General features: G+C 44.9%; 3 protein-coding genes across 4 annotated transcripts; all 3 read right to left on the reverse strand.

Annotated features, from left to right (window-relative positions):
* Positions 1-224: 224 nt before the first annotated feature.
* LOC115736569 (protein CHUP1, chloroplastic) lies at positions 225-2415 on the reverse strand. 2 transcript variants are annotated; one of them, XM_030668324.2, is made up of 5 exons: positions 1606-2415; positions 1210-1523; positions 1009-1120; positions 681-812; positions 225-603 (listed from the first exon to the last, which is right to left on the reverse strand). In XM_030668324.2, exons 1-5 carry the CDS (start codon positions 2209-2211, stop codon positions 580-582), a joined length of 1188 nt encoding a protein of 395 aa, XP_030524184.1. In that variant the 5' UTR covers positions 2212-2415; the 3' UTR covers positions 225-579. The 2 variants fall into 2 exon arrangements, with proteins under 2 accessions (XP_030524184.1, XP_030524182.1); XM_030668322.2 differs by having other exon boundaries at positions 225-610; positions 1606-2408.
* Positions 2416-5642: 3227 nt separating this feature from the next.
* LOC115736679 (pyruvate decarboxylase 2-like) lies at positions 5643-8487 on the reverse strand. Its single transcript, XM_030668505.2, has 6 exons — positions 7905-8487; positions 7426-7589; positions 6675-7325; positions 6478-6595; positions 6088-6276; positions 5643-5970 (listed from the first exon to the last, which is right to left on the reverse strand). Exons 1-6 carry the CDS (start codon positions 8442-8444, stop codon positions 5800-5802), a joined length of 1833 nt encoding a protein of 610 aa, XP_030524365.1. The 5' UTR covers positions 8445-8487; the 3' UTR covers positions 5643-5799.
* A 5421-nt stretch (positions 8488-13908) lies between these two features.
* On the reverse strand, positions 13909-16596 carry LOC115736685 (ran-binding protein 1 homolog b-like). The gene is made up of 4 exons (XM_030668513.2): positions 16374-16596; positions 16077-16228; positions 15842-15967; positions 13909-14540 (listed from the first exon to the last, which is right to left on the reverse strand). Exons 1-4 carry the CDS (start codon positions 16544-16546, stop codon positions 14305-14307), a joined length of 687 nt encoding a protein of 228 aa, XP_030524373.1. The 5' UTR covers positions 16547-16596; the 3' UTR covers positions 13909-14304.
* Positions 16597-17530: the final 934 nt, after the last annotated feature.

Raw genomic sequence — 17530 nt, forward strand, 5'->3', positions numbered from 1 at the left:
TATGCACGCCAATTCTGTTTAAGATACAGGACAATGACCTCGTGATATAGACTCAAGCTCGGTCGTAGTTACTTGTATATAGCATGGTTGACTGGTATGCATTCAACTTGCGATATTGGTGTGACTGACTCATCCATGTTATCATACGATCGGTTCGAATGTGCTCAGTGAAACCAGTTTTCTGATGTAAGATCTAACAAAAATGAGGCTTAGCTAACATTAGATGAATCAATCGTCCTATCTTCCAGATGATATTTGTCCTAACAGAAGATTTTGACACAGAACTTATCCAAACTGTTCTTTCATCAGTGAAGCTCATTCCTGTCTGGATTTTCACCAGAAGTGTGTAAAAGATATGAGATGGTTTGAGTGCATACAATAGCTATAGCGAGTGACTCTAGGAGGCTTTCGTTTACTCGTTTTCCGAAACATAGAAAAACGGAAAGACGGGAAAATTTTCTATACGAATAGCCTATATAGTGGCCCTGACCTGACCAACAACACATGATTACAAGTCCGTGGCCATATTTTGTGGTTTCTGATAACCCAAGCCAGCCTTCTTCAGTAGTTCAAATGCACCTATGGCTTCGTCGTCAAAACCACCTGCGAACTGAATTGTCGAAACTTAGATACGCCCATACATATAGAGAGGAAAAGTGTCTTTTCGGTGCTTAGTTTACCTGGTGCACTCGGAAAGCAAAGCGAACCCCTTGAAGCGTAAGGTTGTCCTCTTGCGAGCATTCGCTAGAGCACATTTCTCTGGCTATCCTCTTCATGTATTCCTTCACAAGTCTCATCGAGCTTAGCTTCATCTGCCAGAGACAGGAGAAGCGCCTCAAGCTCTGCTCTTAACTATAGTGAAGTGACAATTTCGGTGTAGCAACAATTTGGAAGCTCTTTTAGGTGATTGTGTCAATGATTTGAACTAGCAGCCTACTTGAATTTGGCATCGTAAGTTGGGTTGCAACAATATTTTGCTTAGTTTTTTCCTGTTCAAAAGCTGCCTACCTGACCGATCAGTCCTGTGTCCAGCATCCATTGCCAAGGAATCTGGAGATCCCTGTATTTCTTACTCATGCTCTCTCTCGTCCGCTCCACGTTGTTAATACTTTGCTCCAACCTGGGAATGTGAAATTAGAATCACGCAATCAATAAACAACTTCTGCAACGGACACATGGAGAAGATGATAAATTCTTATACATGCTCGCCTGTCTTGCAATGCTTGCATCTGTCTCAGGGCCGGGATGAAGGGCTCCTTGGGATTGTCCTGGAACGAAGAAACTTCAGATTCTAAGTTCCTCAAGTCCCGATAGCTAAAAGCCGCTTCCCTCATGGCATCTGCTTTTCTTTCAGGCCACGGGAAATGCTTCAGGACCGCCCTCTCGTCAACCAGGGATGATAGTTCTTCATCCAGCCACTTGACGAACGCCTCCACATCGGTCATATCTTTGAAGGCTGTCGATTCCACTTCCTTGATTAGGAAATTGATGAATTGCCCTTGTCTCTCCACGTCGGATTTAATCTGTGCACAACTATGTGTTTTGAACCAAAGGCGGTGTTTGTCATATACTGTTACATGCAAAAAATTAGCTGCTAAAACTTACAGCCGAGAGATAAGAAGAGCGGTTCTCGATCTCTCCGATCATGTTCCTAGTGAATGTTACTGTGGGTACTCCTGTTGGGTTGGATTTGTTCTCCTTCCGTGCATCTTTCCTCGTCAGCGCACGGTACAGCTCCACCACTTCCGGCACACGGCGAACTGCTCGGATCCCTGAAAGTGATCTTGATGGTGGCGGCGGCGGCGGCGGTGCTGGTGCCGATGGCGACTTTTTCCCGTTCTCATCCTTGAAGGAAGCAACGTTAGCATTAGGCTTTGGGGGAGGAATCGGGATCCTTTCTTCTCTATCCTTTTTAGCTGCAAAAGCCTGTCTCGGAGATAAGTTCTCAGCCGGCGAATCACGTTCCGCTAACTTAGCAGTTGGTTTCTGCAGAGACGCATTTTCGATCTCTAGTGAGTTCTGTATCTTCTTCCAGAGAAGGGACTTCCTTTCGTTATCATGCGCCTTGAGGGAGCTTATCTGCGACTTTAGGCGCGCCGCTTCATGCCTCAACTCCTGATTTTCTTTCTCCAGGGAAACATTCCTTGCCAGACAAGCTTCAAGTTGTATCCTGAGCAAGGCGATCTCCGAGTCATCGCCTTCTCGTGGCATTTTCTCTCCGTCGTCTATCTTCACCTTTAGAAGAGGCAGGACTAGCGACACTGGACATGTTAGGACCTCCTTACCTTATATATAGCCTTATTTCTCAAGTAAGGGATGTTTCACCAAATACTGAATGAGCAATGCCTGTTTACGACAATGCCCCTCAATGCGGTGGCAATGGCAGTCGGGCCACCGAAGGCTAGTGCTGCAGACAAGGTTGTTTCAGACCTTTGCACAGTCTAGCTTTTGTTGGCTACGATGATTAGCTTGTTGACCTTTGTTTTTTTTATATGGCAATTTAGGTGAGTTGAGAGATCTTGGGCTTTCAGGCACAAAAGCTACAAGGCGCTTTTTTTTTTTTTCCGGTAGTTGTCCCTAGGAAGCCATGGTAGGTGTACCATTAAATTCTTTGTTTTTGTGCTTTCACTGTGCTGGTTCCTTTTTTCCATCCAATTACCTGTGAAAAGAAAATTCTTGAACTTGCATTGACCTGGAAACAACTGTTCAAAGGCAAGGAAGTTTCCTCTACATTTAAAGCTTGGGGTCTGATTATGATTGGCCCAGAGGCACAAATGATTCAGGACTGATTGCAAAATCCTAGCTGCACAAACTGTGAGAGAGTATGATTGATTGCCCTCCTCTTTTCCAGGTGTTGGATCAAGAATGGGAGAGGGTGGCAACAAGGGTCAATCAGGCACTGAGTTTTTCTTGCCCTTTAAATGAGAGCCATGTGAATTGATGTGGATTTATCTCTATGGTAGCAAATGGGCACGTACTGATTTCTTTCCTGTGAAGCAATGCCAGAGAATGGAGGGAAATCGGGAAGAAAATATGTGATGAGAAAACAGAGGAAAAAGCAAAATTTTGCAGTGCAGTGATGCTGATTGCTGGCAGTGGAAAATTAAAGGAAAAGGAAAAGGAAAAGCTCCTGATTAGTACTGCCTACCAGAATGAGATCTTACTGATTTTCTTTCTCTTGTTACTTTTACCTGTTTGCTCTTTCATTCTTGAGGGGCACAAAGGGAGTACAGAGCAATTTAGTAGTTGGTGCAACTCTTATAGCTCAAGAGTGACTTAGCAGATATTTTGCTAGGAGCCTGCAAAATCACACTTCTACCAGTTGTATTTGGTTCACGTTTGATAAAAAAAATTCTTGTAACCAAGGCAATCATACGAAGAACGTTGCTTTTGATCATTGGGTTTTCCAAAGGTGACGCGTTGCTCTCACAGTCACCTTTGAAGATCAGATCTGTACTCCGTTGTCCGATCCATAATGCTCAGAGGCTATAATGTGGTTAAACACTGTAAGTTCATTGTGATCTGTCGATAAGGAGAGGAGACAACAATAGTGATATTATTAAACTTTGAAGCCAAATAAACCCAAGAAAAGCCCAAGCGTCTGTACTTTCCGACAGGACTTTGCTTTGTAGGTCGGCTAGAGCAATTACCCATTATGGGAAATTTTGCAGACACCACTTAAAACTTACTTCAGTAGCATTCAATGAACATCTTCGAGGGGTTGCAAACAAGAATTCGAAATTTCACTGAGTTACAGAAGTTACTTGCGGCAGAGGGGCGGACGAGATTACCCAAGCGGGAGATTCCGTCAAACCTTACCTAAGTATAGAAGGTGTCCGCGAAATTTCCCCGACACCAGAGAATAAGGATAGACCGGAGCGGGAGAGAGATATTAGATTTTCAGAACCACGATGATTCGATCTGATGCATCGTTTTCGCGGTTGTAGGGCCCCCAAGGCCTGTGATCTGATGCTCATAGCCCTTCTTTCAGAATTCCCTAATGGCTAGGGAACCTCATGGACCTGCCACTTGCCGTATGATAATAGAAGTGTACTGGTGAGAGGGCTGATAAGTGGATTGGTCGGGACATGTGACCTAATCAATCCTTGAGGTTCCTTAACCGCTCAAACTTAAGCAGACTCTTGCCTTTCCTTTCACCAAAGCTCTTTGCCAATACATGCCCCAGGACCAAGGGAACTTGTCTGAAAGAAGAAGACTACATATATGTTTAGGTCTTGTCTTTCTGGTTGGTTTCCACTCAATTTGCGTGGTTCATATTTCATTCTCAGTTCTGTAGGCAGTTGCAGACATTTATTGCAAGAGAGCTGCTGACGCAGCCGTTGGTCTCGGGCATTCCATTGCATTACTGGCACTTTGGGTTCAGGTAATCTCATCTCATGGAGATCGTTGTTGCCTTATCTTTTCGGTGGATTAAATGTGGAAAGTCGGTCCTGAAGTAGAAGCTTTGGTCTGGGTCCGGCACAGCTCAATACTGATATATGTCTCTGGATTAGTCCATTCCTGGGACCTGATGAGCGAGAGGTAGTCTAAGCAAAGTGTTGGCGATTTGGGGTTGGTTTTGGGTGTCATGAACGAATATCAAGTTGCCTTGAAACAAATCAAACACGGTGAGATTCAAACCGTGTTTTGGTGCTAGCAGAAAAGATTTCGAGTCCGACATTGTTTGGGTAAGTTATTGTGTCCGTCCAAGTATGAGTTTGCGCTCTGGTCCTGGAACTGAAATCTGCTTACCAAAGGCAAAGGATGCCCGAGTAAGGATGTGTGAAGAACTGGAGTCACAACCGTTCCTCCGATACTTTAGATCGGCAACAACCAACAAAGGACAGACAACGATCTATTAAGAACATGTAATTGATGGGTGCTCTAGTGAACATAATCGAATGATTTGACTATGTCCCTCTATACAGTATGAAGTCTTCCTTGTATATGGAGGAGCTGTTCTCGGTTGGCTTGGGTTGTGTTTATGAACAACTCTCCTCAAATTCCTTTCCGACGAATATCAGTAACTCCGCACTTGGATTCATATCCAGCAGCCATTGAACTCGAAAATTTTTGCTTTTGGCCTATAAATAATTATGGGAACTGATTCCAAACACATCGACGAACCGAAATCTCTATTTGAACCGTCTTTTATTTCTTAGTTTCCTTTTTCAAGACCCTTTACCAACAAAGCGTGGTACTGAGCAAGATTCAGCCACCTGACGTTCAGCATCCTTATGGCTCTCAGATCTGACCAATATGTAACATGTTCTATTTGCCAATCTCACCTGTCTCTGCTGACTAGCGAACATGGTTGGGTTTTATTCCTTACAGGAATGCTTGCAGATTTTTGTCGCGATTCGTTCAGAAGTTTGGATCTTGAGGTCATAGACCTAATTCAGCCACCTGACGTTCAGCATCCCTATGGCTCTCAGATCTGACCAATATGTAACATGTTCTATTTGCCAATCTCACCAGTCTCTGCTGACTAGCGAACATGGTTGAGTTTTATTCCTTACAGGGATGCTTGCAGATTTTCGTCGCGATTCGTTCAGAAGTTTGGATCTTGAGGGCATAGACCTAATTCACAGTAATCAATTCTCGACTTGATGAGGCACGATGAAAGGTAATGGAACAGATTAAAGGAAATATTCGGCTTTAATTGCAATGGTTAAATCTTGTTTGGACTAGAACTGACCATTGAAGCCAATGCAACAGGAGTTCGAAATAAAAGGGGGAGATGATGAAACTAGGGAAGCGGCAAAAACTCATGAAGTTTGGAATCTCAGCTCAGTTGTTCTACTGCGGATTCGGCGGACGGCTGTTGGCTGCAGACACCCGAGAACCCCATTCCAATAACTCTTTGCTGGTGTCATCCTTGTGGACGATAACTTCGATGAAGCACAAGCAATCCTTCTTCTCCTCCGTAGCTGTCGCAATTGCATCCACAAGTTCCCGCTCGCAATGCACCTGCACAAAAGACGGCCATGACTTGTTCTTCATATTTTTTTTCACCAGTACTTGCAAGTTGAAAATATTGTAAGCTGCAATAGTAATGACGCTTCATGGCATTGTAATCGAACTGACCTTTGCGGTCCAGCAGTTTCCTTCACCGTTGTGGATGGCGTCCACCAAGCCAGTGTAGTTCCAGTTCTTGATCACATTGTATGGACCATCATGGATTTCAACTTCTATCGTGTACCCGCCGTTATTTATTAAGAAGATAATGGTCTTTTGGCCACATCGTATCATAGTTGAGATGTCCTGTGCCGTCACCTGCAAGATGCAGAGAATTAGATGTTGCAGATTGAGTGGTATTGCTCAAGTTTACGTTCGATTAGTCCTTTGCAAAAGCTTAAGGAGAGGATTTAAAGATCAAACGACAAAGCGATGCCCAGTCAAGGATATGGGCTGTTTGCAAGGACTTATAAATAATTATTGAACTTCCAATGACCGGCGTATGAGAAACATGTTAACCTGGAAGCTCCCGTCACCGATGCAAGCAATGACTCGCTTGTCCGGCACCGACTGTGCATATCCAAGCGTAGCGCCAACGGACCACCCGATTGATCCATACTGCATTTGGAACTCATACCTGCAACACAACTTGAGTTCCTTTTGGGTCAGCAATCATTCGAACAACGGAGCACTACTAGACTGGTAATGTTGCTTACCCGCATCCTTCGGGCAACTTGAGTTTCTGACAGTTAAACCAGGAATCTCCGGTCTCAGCAATCACGGCCGTGTCCTGCGAAAGCATCTTCTGTATGTGCTGGAAGAGAATGTTCACCCTCAAGGGCTCGTCGGGGTCACATTTGAGAGGGATCCCCTCGGGAACGTAGATCCTTCGGTAGTTCTCATAGGCAGTGGAGTTGAACTTGAGCTTCTTCGCGAGGGACTGCAGGAAGTCCTTCATCAGAATGCAACCAAAAGCGGGGCCATTGGCGACGACCACCCGGTCGGGCTCCACAATGATCGCCTTCTCCCTCTTGAGGAGGAGCGAGTAGCCCACAGAGCTGTAGTCATTGAAGATAGGCCCGGCAAACAGGTAGGCATCTGCGGACTCGACGATCTCAGCGGAGAAGGCAGTGCTGACAGCCCCCCAGTACGTGCCAATGAAGTGAGGGTGGTGTTCGGGCACAAGGCCTTTCGCAGACGGCATTACTCCAATGGGGTAACCGCACGCATCCGCCAACTCAACAAACGCATCGCAGGCATTCGCAACTCGGAGCTTCGGTCCACCTATCAGGACAGGCTTCACTGCATTGTCAAGGAAGGCGGCCGTGGCCTCGACAGCAGCCTCCAGCCCCAACTCATTGCTCATTCTAGTAAATTATCAACACGCCCCCAGGAAACAGATTGAATTAGTACTAGAAATAGTCTGATTCGAAGTGGAAGCTGATAGGAGAGAGAACATGCACATACATCGGCGACAGAGCAAATGGGATTGGCTCTCTGCTAAAAGTTGGGTGAGGAATGCCTGGCAAATTGCAGCTGATGCTTATGTACGCAGGCTTGCACTCTTTCAGGGCCGTCGAAACGGCTCGGTCGATCTGTTCGTGCGCGTTCTCCAAATTATTGACTATTGCCTGCAGCACGATTGCGATTACAAATATCCCGGCATCATGACACATACACATGCATACTAAATCCTATATTATCATCCAAAAGGACTTCATTGGAACGAACAGATCTCAAGGTTAGTGTTCTGCAGTGCCCCAAAAGTTATCAGCATGATGACCGGAATGGGGCTCGAGATTGCTCAGAGTTTAGACCTACAAAAACCTTCCTCCTTGCCCAAATGAAACGACCATGATCATAAGAAATTGTGCCGAATGTTAAGGATCAGCAAATTAGAAATTGTGCTGAATGTTAAGGATCTGAACAGACGTTTCACTCATTACCTGATAACATGTGACGGTCTGGAAGCACCGCAGTTCTTGGCTAAAATCCGGCAATCCGATGGTGTGATGTAGGATCCTATTGGAGCCGTAGTCGTTCGTGTTTGGCCCTCCCACGATGCAGATAATGGGGAGGTTCTCGCTGTAGGCCCCGGCAATCGCATTGAGGATGCTAAGCCCGCCGACCGTGAAGGTGACGACGCAGGCGCCGACCCCGCGAGCCCTCGCATAGCCATCGGCGGCGTACCCGGCGTTAAGCTCATTGCAGCAGCCAATGTTGTTGAGCCCGGGCTCGGCGATCAGGTGGTCGAGAAGGGTGAGGTTGAAGTCCCCGGGCACGGAGAACACGTCGGCCACGCCTATCTCGACGAGGCGGCGGGCGAGGTGGCGGCCGAGGGTGGCGTCGGAGGAGGCCATGGCCGAGGGGGCGTGGGAGCTCTGGACGACGGAGGAGCACTTGCCGCTCATGGGGGTGCAGCCGAGGAGGTTGTCGTTGACGTTCGGGTTGCACGAGTCCGTCGGAGGAGAAACCATGCAGTCCATTGTCCTAAAATCACCGGAGGAATGTGTACGCGCGAGAGAGGAAGATAGGAGTTTTAACTTGTGGAGGAGCTAAGAAGGAGGAGACGGTGTATGTATAGAGGGCAGTTGAAGAGTTTAAGCGGCAGATTAGGAGAAGGATCTGTGACCAAGCCATACCAGTCTTTTCATGGCAGTAACGTGGGGTTCAAGAAATCGACTGGTTTTGGCAAGTTTGGAGCTAGACGAGTATCCGAAAGTTGGCCCTTTTCGCAAGGATTTAACGACATCGATTAGATGCTTTGATATATCTCGATTCATTTCTTAGCTAAGACGGTCGTACATCAACGTTTCTTACCTATGTATTTAGGGGAAATTATCGGAAGAATCGCAAATCTGCTGTGCAAATCTCAATTCGATCCTAAACTTTTAATCGGCTAATTCGAGTCCTAAATATTTTGACGATTCGTCGATATAGTCTTTTCGGCCAAAATTGGCGGGGAATCATTGGCGTGGACGTGGCACGGCCGGCGCCGACGTTGATGATGTTTCAATTTTTGTTTTATTCTTGTTTTATATATTTTAAAAGGACGTTTATAAAATGCAGAATTTGTCCACGTTAGGGCCCACCGTGCCAGGTAGGACGGCCGGCATCCATGTCAACAATTTCCCAATCAAAAGGGACTACACTGGAAAATCGTCAAATGCATTAAGACTAAAGTTTAGGATTGATTTGTTATGGCTTTTGCTCGATAAGAAGGATTGCATTGCATGGAGGAAAGGCAAGAGATTCACTGAGTAAGGAGGTCACGACACGAGGTTTTCCCAGATTGATTCCTGCGAGAGATTAGGAGTAAATGTTCGCATCGATTCGATTTGAAAGTTTGAGACATTGAAAAGGAAACGAAGGTGTGAGATTGGAAGGGCAGTCTTGCGCACGGTGTCTACAGAGGAGAAAAGAGAGGATACAACTAGTGTAAGATGTGAATTTCACAAGCTTGGACTCCAAGGCTGTGACGCCCAGGAAATTCGAATTTTGTAATTTGCCCGAATTCAATAAAAAGGGAGAAAATTGAATTTTAGTCGGTACAAATTTTGGATCGCAAGGATGTAAGTGACAAATTTGGACTAGTCCCGAAATGTCGTTCGGTTTCGATTGGATCTCGAAATCGTGGTTACCGCGACTTAGGATTTTTAATCATCGCGCCTAAACTTTTCCGGACCGAACCTAGCCCATGAAATTCCCAATTTTATTCCCAATTGGTTGAGTCAAAAATCCGATCAGTCCCAATTTATCAAATTACAAAACCGCCCTCAGATATTATACGTATGAGACGAAAATGTTTAATTTGGAAGAGACCTGTGGGCCCACTCTTGGTCAAATCAGCCCCCCTCAGTCAAAGAGTCTCTCTCTCTCTCTCCTATTGACTGCGCGAGCTCCCCCTTCCCAGCTGAACCGTGCACACCTCACCTCCTCCGGCCATTTTTGTGCGACACCACCACCATCTCTGACCACCACCACCTCAACCCACTACTGGCCGCCGTCCCACCTTCGTCCGGCCGCCGCAGACCACCGGAAAACCGTGCAGAAGCCCTCCCGCGCGTCTGCCCTGTTTCGGCCTCAGTGGGTGTTCCGAGCTGCCCAGCCGCCCCGCGCCACTTCCGACCGCCACCAGCCACCTCGACGACTTTACCTCGACCTCCAGACGTCGACTCACAGCTGTGCGCCGCCGCGGAGCCGCCCGAAAGCCCCGGAACAAACCCGAAGCCCCGTCTGCCCTGTTTCCGTCGCCCGAGCCTCCGCTGCCTATCCAGCTCGTTCCGCCGAGACCCACCGCCCGCCGACCACCCCAAACCGTCGCCCTCCACCTCTAGTTGTCCCACAAAGTCTCCAGAAGCCGATCGCCGCCCGTAGAGCTCGGATTGAGCCCCGGCCAGCCTCCCCTGTTTCTGAACCGCCGCCCTTGTTTTCTGGGCGACGCTGTTCAGCCGCCTCTGGACGTCCGCCACCAACGCCACCAGCAGCTCCCCCGGAGATCCCCGACCGTGGCCCAACCTTTCCCCCAGCCTTCGGATGCCCGAAACCCCACAAAACAGCCCCCGACGCCCACTGTCCTGCTCTGTTTTTCTCTGCCGGTTGCTGTTCACTGCCGGCCGCCGCTGCTCCGACCACCGGCCGCCGTCCCGTGTCCCGTGCCGCTGTCCCAGAGTGTCGCCAAGTCCCGTGGACCACCTTTGACCGAGTTGGAAGCCCGAAACTTAAGTTGGGCCGTTAGTCGTCATCGCGGGCCGGGCCGAGTTCGTTGTCGTCGCCGCCCGTTTTGAGACCGCCCGAGCTAGTTTAATTGTGAGTTAGCCCCTAACTCTTGGTTAGCACGCTAATTGCGTTCAGACTAGTTTAATTAGCTAATTATGATGTTTAGGTAGATTAATTACGGTCGGGCTAAATAGAAATGTGGTTTAGGCTAAATGACAGTAATTAGTTAAGATTAGTCAATTAGCTAGGTTGTCTATAGCTAATTGGTGAGTAGAATTGATTGATTTGACTGATTGCATTGGTTGATCGCGAGCGAGCGATAGGTCAGAGACGAGTGCTCAATTGGAATTGAAATTAGAATAAATAATCGATCGGCTACAATTGATTAATTAATTTATGAATTGGTGGCTGTGAATGCCAATTTGGCTGTTAATTGTTGTGGGGGTTCGATTAGAGGTTAATCGCCTTAAATTGCCTGGTGTGTCGGTTGATATAATTGCGCATTCATGTGATCACGTATAAGACAAAATTGCATGGTTGTGAAATTCACATCGATTTGATTTGAAAGTTTGAGACATTGAAAAGGAAACGAAGGCGTGAGATGGGAAGGGCAGTCTTGTGCATGGTGTCTGCAGAGGAGAAAAGAGAGGATACAACTAGTGTAAGATGTGAGTTTCACAAGCTTGGACTCAAGGCAACACCGTCCTTTTTTTTTTTCCTTTTTCTTTTCCTCTTTTTGTTGTTGGTAAGGTTTTTGTTTTTGTTTTTTTTTTTTTAGTCGAAAGAAGATTTTCATTTCACATGAAAAAGAGATGCATAACTTCAAAAACGGATTTGTCACAGCATCATAATACAACCGACAACCAATCACCGAAACTTGCATCACTCGGTGATGAGCACATGTTGAGATTTTCCTCTCTAATAGTTACGGCTCTGCCAAAAGGCGGCGCACACCCGGGTTCGGCCTCCCTAACACCATCACCGTAGAGACGTAACAACACAAATAGATTGAAGAAACACAATTAAGGCCTTACGAATCCCAAATTTATTTCCAAATCGGAATAGAAGACAGGAGAGATTAGCCACAAAGTAGATACCAGTTGATCACAAAATCTCTTCAAATAAGCCCACCGTTGAGCCTGCAGGAGAAGAGTTTTGATGGCTTGCAGAGCATTCAACTTTCAGAAGCAAGCACCTACAGCCAAAGCTAACAAACAGATCTCAAGAAGCAAATTTTTCAAAGGCGCTCGTGTTTCGGTCTTCAGAACTCACTGAGACAAAACTCTCCATATTTTCGCAAAGCAATTCATAGCGTCTTTCACTGGATCAACGAAAAGTCTTGAAGAATTCTTGAGAACGAAGAGATAAGGAGAGAGAGAGAGAGAGATAGAGAGAGAGAGAGAGAGAGAGGAGGAAGGACCTCTCCCTCGCCATCAGAAACGGAACTTCACAGGAAGGGGCCGGCGACTAAGTTGAGGGAAAGAGAGGTAACCCTAAGAAAAGAAAGACAATCGGCCTTGTGTTGTTGATCATAAGTTGATCGTTCGAAAAGTGATAAATTTCTAGGTGCCTATTATGGATTTGCATCCCCAGGATCGATAAACCTTTTGGATCTTATCAATCAAAGAGATTAGGACCTACGTAAGAAAAGAACAAAGGTTTGAAGGCCGGGTTACACTGTTAATATGCTTTTTTATCGAGTTTAGAATACGTTCGACCGGCCTTTCGAATAATTTCAACAAGAAATCATGTATTACCTCAATCCCTTGTTTCCTTATCCCTTGATTGAAGATAAAGATAATATGCTCTCAAAACTTAGTCATGCTTAAAGACTTCTCGTCCCTTGTGAGTATAGAAATCTCAAACCCGCCCGTTCAATCAATCGGAAGTTCGAAATCGAGACGAATGTGTGGCTCAAAGTTTCCAAACGGCTGACTTTACATAGTCATTTGTGCGCAGTGCCCTGTAATCATCGTTAAGAATGTTTCGGTCCTCTTTGAAGTTTTGAAACAAACTAAACATAAAAGAAATAGGGCCCGTGGCTTAGAAACTGTTTTCAGGATGATACTTCAAACTTATGAGGAAAAATACCAAAAATATCTCCAAACTATTACAATTGCGCAAATTCAATCCTAAACTTTTTTTTTTAGCGAATTTTAACTGGCCGGCGTTCTGATCAACGTTGATGTGAATGCCAACCCGGCCAACCACATAACATTTTAATATTTTTTATTTCCTTTCTTCTTTTTTCCCCTTCCCTCTTCTTCCTCTAGCTCAGCGATTGGCTAGCCGACCTCGCTGTGGCCAAATCGGAGTTGGCAAGGCTCACCAACCATCCCTCTAGCCGATCACTGAGTTCTGGCGATTGACTGGAGAAAGAAAAGGAAAGGGGAAAAAAAAGAAAAGAAAAAAGAAAAAAATAATAAATTATTTAAACAAAATTGTCGCCGGCCAGTCAAAAATTGCCAAATGGACTGAATTAGCACAATCGCAAAAAATTTAAATTGAATCAACAAAAAAAAAATTAAAACTGAATTAACACAATTACAATAGATTTAAAACTTTTTTTATAATTTTCTCCAAACTTGCGCAAACAACCATCTTCAAAAAGACAAAATCTCTCTACCGGATTAAAAAAAAAAAAAGCAAACCCTGGCAGGAACATTAAATTGAACTTTAAATCTTTAGTGAAAATTCCGGAGCTTGGAGGAAATAACAAGCAAGCAGAAACAACTGACAACGTCACTCCAATTTTAGGCCATGAATGTCCACTGAGGCAAGATGCAAAATAGAAAGACTATCATCTCATATCCCTCTCAATGTAGGGTAAAAGCAACGGTAAGTGAGGTGCATTAGTCACCAGTTCCCAGCAAAGTTCAAGCCATAGGTTGGTCCTTGGAACGGTCGGACCGTGCATCGTCTATTGCATCATGGACCATTGAGTATGTGAGACTGAGGATCTATCTTGCTTTTGGATACACTATGAACAGATTCCAAGACGAGGTGTGGTGGCACAGGCACTCCTATCGTTCAACCTATGGTCATGATCAAGCCGATCAAGGTCAAAGAACTCCCCCCACTATGCCACCACATGCTCCTAGACTGTGGCATGGTGCTATCAGTTTGGCAATACTAGTCCTTCGATCATATTAAATTCATACATGCAACATTGCAACATCCAGATTCCTCAACCACGAAATCGTTTCTCTTGACGTGAAACAACTGCAACAGTTAACAAAATGACAAATTCTGACTGCACAAAATCATTTAGTATCTCACAACATTACTCTGCTAATAACAAAGGCATTTTTGTGCACTATTTGACGACCATGACCTACCGACCGACTGTAACAACACAAAAAAGATAATAAATAGTATGAAGAAACCCTAGTAGGACATTTGGCACAACCGAACTGGACAAACATCCCTCAACATGAAAACATGAATCCATCCGATCCCCGACAGACCAAGAAATCAAAGGACCGACCAACTGCATTCCAGCCCACGAAGAAAACCCCAAGATTCTCACCAGAATGAAGATAAGCAACTGATGGGCAGCGCAAGAGGTCCGAAATCTTCCTCCTCGTGTCGCTAATGTAAAATGAGCAATGAACACGTCGAAACCCCTCAAGCTGAGGAAGAAGGCTCGGTTTTCTTATCTGCATCAGGTTTTCCGTCGGATTTAGTTTCTTTCTCCCCCTCAGAAGCAGCAGCCACCTCTTCCCCAGCTTTATCTCCAGTTTTCTTTTCTTCAACACTCAACTTCTCAAGAAGTCCGGCAGCTGCACTAGCATCCTTGTTTTCCTCTTTCTTCTTTTGGGATTCAGCAACTTCCTGGAACTTTTCCATGAAGGTTTTGCAATCTGCAATGTAAATCGGAACACAAGGCAAAGAGAACTTTTCGTCATTCTGACACTTGATCTTCCAATATACCTTGACCAACCACCAGATAAGGCACACCTTGGAAATCAAGCGGAAGAGATGCCATAATAAGGCTTACAATCAGACAGCATTTTCAATTATTGGGAATAAATTACGAATAACTAGTATACATGTGTACTATCATACAAGGTCAATCGTTAGGTAACAGTGACTCAAGAACACTTATAACCAAATCCACCTCAACAACTTTCGATCTCGAATTCTGCCTGAGGAAACCAGAGCTCCCAAATATAGAGATCATCATACAAAGTGAGTTCCATTTGGAAACGTTTCCCTATATAAATTTTTAATAGGAATCATGACGGGTTGAAATTATGAGAACAATAGTAGTCATTGAAGTATAGTTGCATATAGAGACCTAACATACATTTTTCACTCGCTAATTTAGACTAGAGAAGTGTTCATATAGTCAGGTTAGATAAACTACTTGTCACGAACTGGAGTAGTGCTCACTGTTACTCAGCTCAACATTATGAGCTTCTACAATGAATAGATGCTCAATTGGCTTCCATCATATGCCCCCACTGACTCAGGATAACAATGAAGGCAAAATGCAAGAAAGAGACAAGAGGACTTGATCTGGCCCACACACGACAAGAATCCAACGTCACATTTGAAATCCTAAATAAGGAATAAGTAAGCCTCTCGCTCCCAAAGACCAATGCTACCCAAGGAGAAAGAACGGTCTACTCATGTTCGCACAAAGGATGAAGGCAACAGCTTCAGAAATACAGGAGAATAGATGCAGTCGAACTATAGGAATCTTTCGCACCCATTACATCATATTGCTAATAAGTACAGCAGTTGATGACTAATCCTGAATACCGTACTATAGGTGGAAGTCGCCAAATCTTTTAAGCATTGCACAAACCTATTAAAATATCCATCTACCAAACGGAAAAAGGACACGTTACAACAGTAGTTAATCACAATCTATGGAAATGCGGTACAGTGAACTCAGTGTAATCAGCATGCTAAAGTCACATTACACCAATACCAGCAATAGATGGAGATAAGCTATTTCATCACACACCTATCGGCATCTGTGTCCAATTAGCTTAAACTATCAATGCCACCAAGTTAAGAGAAGATCAGTGAATCTGCTTAACACATTATTAATCAATCCAAATCAGATGCAGAAGAGCTCATCCTAAACTTCTAGTAAAACCAGCTTAAATCACCAATCCCATCAAGAGAAGATCAGAGAATCAGCTAAACTCACTCTCAACTGATCCGAATCTGATACAGAAAAGCTCGTCCTTTAGTTCCCCATCAGCGAAATCAGTCGCATGCCAAACGCACGATTTATCATTGCCCGAGTGTTCCTGAACAGTCATGGTAGGAAAAACTGCAAAAGCCAAATGCACAAACGCAGGCACGAAAATCAAAAGACCTGCGCAAAAATCCAATGTAGCTAGCACAATTACACCAGGAAAATCAAACGCAAAGCCTCATACCTAGATGATTGGCGCAGATCTTCAGGGTTTTGGATTGTCGCATGACGAGCCGGACCTTGCCAGTCTCCTTGTGCTTCAAGAGCTTCACAGTCCCAGCGCCTCTCTCCTTCCATTGGCTCCCATCTTTATCGAATCGATACAGCTTCGCTTTTCTACAAATCGCGAGCAGATAGAGAGAGACACGTGAAAAAAAAAAAAAATATCGGAGAAAAGCTTCGTGACTTCGAGATCCATAAAATAAAAAAAACCTAGAAACCAGACGATCGTGGGGATCCAAGATAGAAATGGAGATCGTACAGATCGAGGATGGCGTCTTCGTCTTCTTCGCCGGTGGTGACGGCGACCTCCTCGAGCTTGACGATGGGAGCGACCTGAGCTCCGGTGTCCTCGTCTTCGCCGGCCTGCGCTTCCTCTTCCTCTCTGTGCTGGTGCTCGGGCTCGGTGCTCGCCATTGCTTGAGGGTCGGCCATTGCTTGAGGGTTGGTTTTCAGTGAACTCCGATGGGAGAGAAAATGATCAAATCGGCAGAGAGAGAGAGAGAGAGAGAGAGAGAGAGCGAGGCCAAGGGGGCACGCGAGGGTTTTATAGAGAGGGGCGGTGGTATTGGAAACTTGAGAGGAGGTTTTTAACGATTCGCCGTCGAAGAAACGGGGGTGTTTGGATGTAAGGATAGCAGCAATCGTGTGCGGGAGCGAGAGATGAGGATGGCAATTTCGACTTGAACACAACAGCAACTTAGGTGTGGATCGAAGTTAAAGCCTCTCTAGTGGATTCGCGAGAAATGAACGACTTAAAAAGTATCCACTTAAAATAATTAGTTAATAAAAAATATTTTTATTATCAGTAATAATCTTTGTCTAAATAATTTCACGGATGATAAAAATATTTTTCATTTATTCATTTTAATAAATTATTCGAGCAACCATCTTTTGAAAAATATTTTCTAAATCATTTTATTTTTTTTGTGAAACAAACAGAGCCTAATTGTCCTTGGGCCAATTTCTTGTCAACCCGCGAGTCACGATTAATGATCATGCCGTCCTCTACCAGACACGAAATTAATTTGTATAACCCACTTAAATTAACGGATTTAGACACGATTTACAAAAAGATTATTCTTTCCGTCTTGTTTGTGATAGACACGATTGTGTTGTTGTTGATATGAGATTGCATTTGGTTCGGCTTTGAAAAGGATTTTAGGGAAATGCAAATACCTTTCACCTAAGGGCCTTTGGGGAAATGCAAATGGCGTGTGGTAAACAATCCTTTGAAAAACAACTTTGGGTTAAGTAGTGTTTGGCAAAAAACAAAAAAAAAAATTGCAAAAGGCTTTAGCTGCAATATGTCTTATTTTATTTGAAAGAAAAATCAAACCCTTCGCCGGCTTCGGCGAAGGGCTCAAGCCGCCAGCGAGCCAAATCCGGCGTTGTTGGCCGAGGTCGTGCAAGCCGGAT

The sequence above is a fragment of the Rhodamnia argentea genome, chromosome 8 (genome assembly GCF_020921035.1).
Source record: "Rhodamnia argentea isolate NSW1041297 chromosome 8, ASM2092103v1, whole genome shotgun sequence".
NCBI classification, from domain to species: domain Eukaryota; kingdom Viridiplantae; phylum Streptophyta; class Magnoliopsida; order Myrtales; family Myrtaceae; genus Rhodamnia; species Rhodamnia argentea.

What these genes read in the sequence shown, in the direction of transcription:
- LOC115736679 (XM_030668505.2), bottom strand. Translation starts at nt 8,444, where the DNA reads ATGGACTGCATGGTTTCTCCTCCGACGGACTCGTGCAACCCGAACGTC. An exon ending in AAGTTGCCCGAAGGATGCGG is followed by an intron (nt 6,596 to 6,674) that starts GTAAGCAACATT and finishes GTTGTGTTGCAG; the next exon opens with GTATGAGTTCCAAATGCAGT. An exon ending in TCGGTGACGGGAGCTTCCAG is followed by an intron (nt 6,277 to 6,477) that starts GTTAACATGTTT and finishes TGCATCTTGCAG; the next exon opens with GTGACGGCACAGGACATCTC.
- LOC115736569 (XM_030668322.2), bottom strand. Translation starts at nt 2,211, where the DNA reads ATGCCACGAGAAGGCGATGACTCGGAGATCGCCTTGCTCAGGATACAA. An exon ending in ATGCAAGCATTGCAAGACAG is followed by an intron (nt 1,121 to 1,209) that starts GCGAGCATGTAT and finishes TCACATTCCCAG; the next exon opens with GTTGGAGCAAAGTATTAACA. An exon ending in ACACAGGACTGATCGGTCAG is followed by an intron (nt 813 to 1,008) that starts GTAGGCAGCTTT and finishes TGTCTCTGGCAG; the next exon opens with ATGAAGCTAAGCTCGATGAG.
- LOC115736685 (XM_030668513.2), bottom strand. Translation starts at nt 16,546, where the DNA reads ATGGCCGACCCTCAAGCAATGGCGAGCACCGAGCCCGAGCACCAGCAC. An exon ending in GATCTGCGCCAATCATCTAG is followed by an intron (nt 15,968 to 16,076) that starts GTATGAGGCTTT and finishes TGGCTTTTGCAG; the next exon opens with TTTTTCCTACCATGACTGTT. An exon ending in CAGATTCGGATCAGTTGAGA is followed by an intron (nt 14,541 to 15,841) that starts GTGAGTTTAGCT and finishes TTTACATTGCAG; the next exon opens with ATTGCAAAACCTTCATGGAA.